Below are 6654 nucleotides of genomic sequence, written 5' to 3' on the forward strand. Positions count from 1 at the left end.
TTTCTTTTGATTCACACTATGATTCTGCACAATATAGTATTTGTTGAGACATCTCTATTAAAGAGAGTATTCCGAATAAAAGATTTAGGTTCTCTCTGTATCTTAGACATCTGAGAAGACAGATGGAAAACATAACATATGTTAAAAGGAAGATTTACAAAGCAAAAATTCTTGAAAGTGTAAACCAAATTAGGATGGAAGTGTCAGATTTCTAAGTTGTCCCACATGCTTTTTCATTGTATAAGAACAAACCCCAGGTTTTTTCAAATCCTGTTTTTTTGACTCCCCCGATTTCTCATTAAACTGCAGTATTTTGATAAAACAGCAAAATTTTTGCTCGCATTCTTCTCTATTAGCAGGTAACAACAGAGAGCAAAGCCTTCAATAGAAATAAACACCAAGGATAGGGGGATTTTTTAATGTGAAGTTACAGATAGAGTACCGGAACGCAGCATGTTGCTGTGGAAATAATTAGTGGCACTGGACTATGACTCCAAGGAACATTCAGCCAGAATAGAAAGTGAATAATCTGCAACAGAAAACTGGGAATTATTTCACAAGCTATCAAGAGATCTCCAGGGTACAACAAAGACTGACCCCCCCGAGCACAGCCTTTATTCTCGTCTGGTGTTGGCAGGGCTTCTCCAGGAGCCGTGTTAATTTTAAGTCATGAAGAAAATGAATCAATGTGATAAAATCCCAAGCATATATGCAACTATCACTCAAAACATGAATAAAAAAGCAAAAAAAAAAAAAGTAGGGGGAGACAACTGTATATAGACTGTCACATAAAATTAGACTGGCAGACCTTCTGCTCAACGTTTTCATCTCATGCAGATGTTAGTGTCGAACTCCTTGGAGAAATCTACAAAGATCCCCCCCAGATGAGAAACTATAGAAAACCCTGCTATTAGCAGCGCTTCCTGAATTGGCACAAATGTGCTGCGTTAGGTTCTCAACAAGCGAACCAATTTCTAATCTCTCGAATCTCTTGGCCCAGATGACAACTGCTGGCACAGCGTTATGCAGGTCAGTCGCTTCAGGTGCAAAGAAATGCAACTTGTGTCAAACTTCAGACAGCTCACAAAGTAAACACTTCTGCTTGGCGTGACATCTCTCATCCACCATTATACATATACGGCAAGAAACAATACAGCCATAAAATATCACACGCTGCATTTGTCCCATCCCAGCTAGTTACAGCGCAAGTGCCACGAAATAAAGGGCATTCCCGTGGCAAGTCAGAACTACACACATGCCTTCACCTACTTCTTTTCAGAGAAAGCATTTCTTCTCCTGATTTTCTGCTTAGAAATCCAAGCCTGATCGCTTACTGGAATTACCCTTTTTCTTGTCCCAGAGAGAGGGATGGAGAAAGCTTGCATATAAAAGCAATTTCTTACTGTTACAGCGCGCAACTGACAATAAAGTTTTGCTCACGTCATGTAAAACGAGCACACCAATTAAACAGGCTTCCGGGAAACTTCTCAGCTACACAGGAATGAACCCTAGAACACACACACACTAATGCTCTCACGCGCACAAAGTTTGGCTTTAGATAACTGAGCAATCAGTTCACCTGAACTCCCAGCTAAGTACGGGAACGCTAGCTGAGAAAGCCTGGGTGTCCCCGTTAAGTTACTTTGTTTGAACGGCGAACCATCTCTTTTAAAGCTAAAAGCTGAATCCCCCGAGAGATACACCTACCTGGTTTTTGGCATACTGCACGAGAACAAGATCAAATCAGGCCGCGTACTGAGACACAAACTCCCCTCGGTGAAGTTCCGTAGCTCACCGGGAGCTAAGCAGAGCTCTGCTTATCTCAGCACAGGCGAAGGAACGTGCGACAAGACCAGTCTTTCCCCAGTGTTAAAATGCGGGCACCGCAACGCTACCACACCGGGCCGTAAAGAGAACGTGAATTACTGGAGTTCTCAGCCTGCAGCTTTCGCAGCAGCTGCACCACTTAATCTGTTTATGATCTGAAGCTGTGAAAAAAACATGAGAAAGTATGAGGTGCAAATCCAGCTCTAATGGACTTTTGAAGCTGCTCATCTCACCTTCTTTCCAACTTCACCTACTTCAGGAATATGTTAACTCGTGCCGCAGTTCAGGACACCCCCTGCTCTGGCCCACATTATCACTTGTCACTTCTGGAACTAGCACAGCCCTACAACTGCAGAAGGCCGCAGGGTACGCAACAAATTCCGACAGATGCGTTACTCACGGCGCAGCACACAACGCCACCGAGCTAGCTATCTGCAGAGCGGCGGTGACAGGGCACCTGAAGAATGCTGGCTTTACTGCCGCTCGATGCAGGCACGCTTTCCACAATCTACGTGCAGAGTTCAGACCAGGACCAGCCCAAGAATGCTGCCAGTTCGCTGCATGTTCTGCTGAGCGATCAATACCGGCAGCGTTCGGAGCAATAACGCCACCCACCATTAAAATAACATTCTGCCATAACCAAAGTTTCTGCAATTCTACTTTTTGCATTAAACCCTCGTTTACCCTGCAACACGCTAGATCAAAATGCCTCGTAACAGTTTAAATAAATAAGGACACAAGCACTTAGGTATGAAAACTATTATGTATCTAATAAAGAGGTAATTAGACAAAAGCACTCCTCCTACCTGGCTAGATAAGGGAAAATCTCTCCCGCGGATACTCCAGCGTGCAAGCCAGCTCGTTGAGTGCTGCTCGGTAACGGTCAGCTAACAGCCCCGAGTCTCAACCTTCCTTTTCGATTCAAAGGGCAACGAGACGACTGCAGAATCTGACTATCGCGAAACCTTAACGATGTTCACAGCAAGCCTTTCTGTTATCCCTCCAGTTCTCCTGCTTTCTCTTAGCTCAGACGTTTGTTTTAGCTGCTTTACAGAACGCAAGCAGACCGATTTCGACTGCACAAACTTCGCTACGGTAAGCTAAGGCGCTATTTTTACCAGAAAGATTAAAGGCAGTTAAAATTTACCCTGACAAAAAGAGTTGCTTAACATTACCGCATCAAAGCATAAAGCGAAGTATAAACAGGTGCGAGCAGTTGCATTCTGCTGAACGTTCAGGCCTGCCACCAGACCCTTCGCCATCGCGCTGCTACGCTCGCTTACGAGCGCCTGCAGGACCGGGGCCTTCGTGTTCAGCAGCAGCACTACTCGGCCTACCAAAACGTCTTACAAGCACGTCCCCAGCACGTAAGCTGCAGCATCAAGTGGCATGGGTTTACGACTGCAGCTACAACTCAGTTATCCATCCCAGAACTCACTGCCTGCCCAGGACGCAAGCTGCATGCCCACCTACACAAAGACAACTTCCCAGGTCGTCCCAAAACTTGTTCATTTAAGCCCCAGTGCAAGAAAGCAGGCAGTTTCAGGTTCAGGAGCAGGTATTTGATAGCAATCACCACTCATACTACTTGCATTGCCCGATACAACGCATAGAAGCGTGCAGCAATCCTTCCACCAACAGCCTTGGCTGCTAGGATCGAATCTAAAGCGTAGTTTTTGGAAAAAGCACCGCCAAGTGCACGAACATACCTGCGCTCTCCAACAGAGAGGCATTTTGCCTAGGGATCACGGCACGAGACTATGGATGCAACCCTACTTCTCCAGAATACAACGTGGGGCTTTCTGTCCCCGGTGGCCAAAGGCCCCTCCGCTGTGCAAAACTTCCCGCAGATACTGGAGCCTACATCTCTAGCGCTGCACAGAGCTCCCCGAGACGCATTAGAACTTGCTGAACAGGACGTAATTATGACTGAAGCATTCCAGAACAGACCAAGACAACTTCAAAAAAAAAAAAAAAAGATTCAGCTTCAAACAGCCTTCCCTGGCTACCCGTACAGTCTAAAGGTCTGAGGAATTTCAGAAAAATCGTGCTTTTCCCAGGTTACTGTGGTGCATTTCGTAGCAACTTACGTATCAGCCTTCCCTATGGCATTCTGTCACTTCCACAAAAGAGATTAACGCCGTTCAGTCACAAGACCTCACCTAGATATTTTTCTGCCAATTCTTACTCTTAATACTGTTTCTTTTTGGCATGTTTCATTTCTTGGGAGGTTGAGAAGAAAAAGATTTCATGAATTAGAAAAAATAAAAAGCCTGAAGTATCTGTAAGCTACTGCCAAATGCACACCAAGCAAACTGAAAAAAAAAACCACAGAATTTATCAGCTCAATTATAGTAATATTTTTTTCCTATCCATAAAAACACAGCAGGCACACCACGATTAACTTATCGCCGACCCTTCGACGAGATTCAGGAATCTCTGAGAACAGAGGTGCAAGTCAAACACACTACACGATCCTATGAAGGCACTGCCTCGGCGATTAAAACGGAACGCTTCAAGACTTGAGTACACGCACACACGCGCTTATGCACACACGTGCGTACTCGCGACGGGCGCACGCTTGCTGGAAACGAGAAATTTTGCTGCGTTTTATCACCTACGAGCCCCCTCGGACAAGGGAAGCAGGGCGAAGACGCTACGCGACGCGGAGACGAGTCGCAGCTACCGCCGGGCTGCCGGGCATTTCATCACAACTTGAGCGCCTGAGCGGGTCTGCAGATTCTTTTTTTTTTTTTTTTTTTTTTAAATTTTAAATAGGGAAAGAGCTCGGAACAGGTCGAACCGAGCGCCTTAAACCCGTCTCACCGCACTCAGAGACGGGAGGGGGGGAATAGAAGGAGATGGGGGGGGAACAGAAGGAGAATAATACTAATACATATATTAAAAAAGCAGGATAGGGATGTGGCGTTGAGGGTGTTTTTTTTTTTTTTTTTTTCGCTCCGCAGCACAGCCCCGGAGACGCAGAGCGGGGTGGCAGCGGGGGGGGGGGGGGGTAGGCAGAAGGGGGGGGGTGAAGGAGAAGCATGGGGACCCCCGGGGAGAGGAGGGGACCCCCAGGGAAGGGTGGGGACCCCTCAGAGAAGGGGGGCGAGCGGGTGGGCCCGGCGACCGTTCGTCGCCGTACGGCGACGAACGGTCGCCGGGCCCGCCCGCCCGCTCGCCCCTGGAAGGTGGGGGAACCCCCAAAACACCCCCCCCACACCCCTCCCCGTCCCTCCCCGGGGTCTCACCTGTGCTGTCGCTCGCGGAGAAGCCCGGCGAGTTGAGCTTGGCTCGCTTGGGGTTGGGCGGCCCGTCGAGTAAGTTCTCCGCCATGGCAGCCGCCGCCGCCGCTCGGGGCCCGTCCCGAGGCGCTCCCGGAGGAGAAGAACGAAGGGGGATGGCGAACAACAGCGCCGCTCAGTGCCCGGCCGCCGGCGGCCCCCTCTCCCCCATACCCGGGGCCGCAGCAAGGCCGCAGGGAGGAGGGCTCGGGGCGGGCTCGGGGGGAAGAACCCAAGCGCCCCCTCCCTGCCGGCCTCGCTCCTCCCGGCCTCTCCCCCGCCCTGCCGCCGCCGAGGAGGTGCCCGGATGGCGGCTCCGGCAGTCACTCGGGGAGCATAGCGGGGCCTCCTCCCCCCCCCCCCCCCCCCCCCCGCCGCCCCTCCTCGGCCCTCCGCGATGCCGGGGGGGGCTCGGCCCCGGTTCCCGGTCCCCCGCCGCCCGCTCCCCGCCGCCCCCACCCGCGGCGAGCCGCGGACCCAAAACGGTGGGGGGGGGGGGGGGGGGGGGGGGGGGAGCTTGGAGGGGAAGGGAAGGGAGGGAAGAAAAGGGGAAGGAAGGGGGGAGGAAGGCGGGGGAGAGGAAAAAAAAAAGAAAAAAAGAGAAAATTGGAAAATTAGGAAAAAAAACGCCCCAAAACAATGAGCGCGCCGCGGTCGCCGCCGCCGCTCCCGGTCCCGCTGGCGGAGCCCGGCGGGCCCCGTCCGGCGCTGCCCCGCGGCCCCGAGCCCCGCTGCCCGTCGGCGGCGCCCGGCGCGGCTGCCCCGTGTCCCGGCGGGCGGCCCCGCTGCCCCGGCCCGGCCCGGCCCGGCCCCGCTCCGCTCGCGCCGCGCTCCGGCTCCGCGACAAGATGGCGGCTGTTGATTCCTCAATTAAAAAAAAAAGTTTTTTTTTCTCTTCTCTTTTCCAGAGACCATGGGGGCGGGGACGGGGCGGCGCCTGCGCGCTGCGTCACCGCGCACCGGGCACGCCCCCCCGCCGCCCCCGCCGCCGCCGCCGCCGCCGGAAAGGCGCGAGCGGCGCCGGAAAGAGCGGAGTTCGTCCTCAGTTGCTCCGCGGCGTCCTGGGGTGGGGGGGCGGGTGGTGGAGTGTGGCGGCCGCTATCGGCTTGCCCTTCGACGCCCCCGTGGTGCACGCTCGCCGCGCCCCCCCTCGGTCCCCCTCAGCCGCCTCTTCCGTGTGCCGTACCAGTCGTTCACCTCAGCCTCCCCCGCTGGCCTCGGCCGGGCACCTCGCAGCACCCCCTATTGCCCCCTCACAGTGTGCCGCCTCACAGCGTGTCCTGTCGGTGTGCCCCCTCCATGTATCCCCTCAAAGCACGTCCCTCAGTGTGGCACCTCACACCATGTCCCCTCACAGTGTGCCCCTTCACAGCTTGCCCCCTCACAGTCCCCTCGGTGTGCCCCCTCCATGTATCCCCTCACAGCATGTCCCCTCACAGTGTGCCCCCTCACAGTCCCCTCAGTGTGCCCCCTCCATGTATCCCCTCACAGCATGTCCCCTCACAGTGTCTCCCCTCACAGCATGTCCCCTCACAGTGTCCCC

The 6654-nt window shown here is 53.2% G+C and overlaps 1 protein-coding gene across 8 annotated transcripts in view; it reads right to left on the minus strand.

The window, feature by feature from the left end:
- Positions 1-5484, minus strand: part of CREBBP (CREB binding protein) — a 95188-nt gene extending 89704 nt beyond the window's left edge. For 7 of the 8 annotated variants that reach the window (XM_066977614.1, XM_066977612.1, XM_066977613.1 and 4 more), the window contains exon 1: positions 5079-5484. In XM_066977614.1, coding sequence (XP_066833715.1) covers positions 5079-5163 — 85 coding nt within the window. In that variant the 5' untranslated portion in view covers positions 5164-5484. Of the gene's footprint in view, positions 1-3536; positions 3723-5078 lie in introns of those variants that run through there. The other variant, XM_066977616.1, reaches the window with a different exon arrangement.
- Positions 5485-6654: the final 1170 nt, after the last annotated feature.

This window comes from Anser cygnoides, chromosome 15 (assembly GCF_040182565.1).
Source record: "Anser cygnoides isolate HZ-2024a breed goose chromosome 15, Taihu_goose_T2T_genome, whole genome shotgun sequence".
Lineage (NCBI taxonomy): Eukaryota > Metazoa > Chordata > Aves > Anseriformes > Anatidae > Anser > Anser cygnoides.